Here is a 1199-nt window from a genome sequence, read left to right as displayed (position 1 = left end):
GCTCACTAAGCATTTTGCTTAGCCCTCCGTTGTTGAATTTTTTAGATCCCGAGGAGCACGAGTAGCGCACTGTGGACGACGACGGCTTGTGAAGACTTCATTATGTACGGATAAATAAGCCTGTTTTTACGTTTTGGTTTGTGGAACAAGGTTTTGCGTGGAATCGATTGTGTTTAAATGTATGTTTGGACAAGTGTTGTTTTCGAGAAAAGTGTGATGAATTTATTCCGCTGCGTATTTGTGTTTAAAAATGGTTTTTAAATTCCCGTACTTTTGGTTTTATTATGTTTATTGGTTTTCGTCCATGTGGCATATCATGTTCACGGGAAGCGGGATTCGGGTGTCACAACTTTTGGTATCAGAGCAACGTTCTATCCACGGGAAAGAATGACTCATACCCTTAAGGTTTTCACACTGAAAAATGTTTTTCGATAGTCATTTTAAAAGAAAACTGTTTTACAAAATGCCGTACATAATGACGTTCTACTCGTCGTCGTTTGCTAAGTACAACTACGTGATGCAGTGACGACGCACTTCGGTCAATCAGGGAGACAACAGCGTACCCAACCATGACCCCCGTACTGATGGGTTCAGGGAGTTCCAAGAAGAGATGAGGAACGAGCTGAGGAACGAGCTGCGTGTATTCCAAGAGGCGATGATGCAAACGCTGCGGGCTCATATTCCGCCTCCACCACCGGTAGGGAGACAAGAACCAAGGGGGGAGGACTTACCTCCACCGCCACCTGTGGACCCAATGGCCGGAGAGTATCTTCCTATCATCAGGGAATTGCGGGCCATGCATACCCCGCGTTTCGAAGGCTCACTGAGTCCGGAAGCTGTAGAAGAGTGGTTAACTACCATTACTCGAGACTTGGAATATGTCCAATGCCCTCATCGCCACCGAGCTATGATAGCGAGCCATCACCTGGCAGGGCAGGCTCGACACTGGTGGAAGAAGGTGGTGCAGGAAATGCCCGAGGGACACCGCTTTACCTGGGAGGAGTTCAAGGGGGAATTCGAACACAAATACTACAACCACCAGGACCAAGAACACCGCTTTACGGAATTCTTGCAGCTGCAACAAGGGAACATGACGGTTCGTGAATACGAAGCAGAGTTCACTCGTTTGCTGACCTATGCAGGACATCTAGTACCTATGGAAGGCAAAAAGATCCAGAAGTTCATTGCCGGACTACGAC

The 1199-nt window shown here is 47.4% G+C and overlaps 1 protein-coding gene across 1 annotated transcript in view; it reads left to right on the top strand.

Annotated features, from left to right (window-relative positions):
- The window catches only part of LOC104811335 (diphosphomevalonate decarboxylase MVD2-like), a 13854-nt gene extending 13727 nt beyond the window's left edge, over positions 1-127 (top strand). The window contains exon 11 of the mRNA XM_010537993.2: positions 46-127. Within this exon, the coding sequence (XP_010536295.1) occupies positions 46-118 (73 nt within the window). The 3' untranslated portion in view covers positions 119-127. The remainder of the gene's footprint in view (positions 1-45) is intronic.
- The last annotated feature ends 1072 nt before the right edge of the window (positions 128-1199 follow it).

This window comes from Tarenaya hassleriana, unplaced genomic scaffold (genome assembly GCF_000463585.1).
Source record: "Tarenaya hassleriana unplaced genomic scaffold, ASM46358v1 Cleome192, whole genome shotgun sequence".
NCBI lineage: Eukaryota > Viridiplantae > Streptophyta > Magnoliopsida > Brassicales > Cleomaceae > Tarenaya > Tarenaya hassleriana.
The sequence above is the reverse complement of the archived record's forward strand: the minus strand, read 5'-3'. Positions and strand labels throughout refer to the sequence as shown.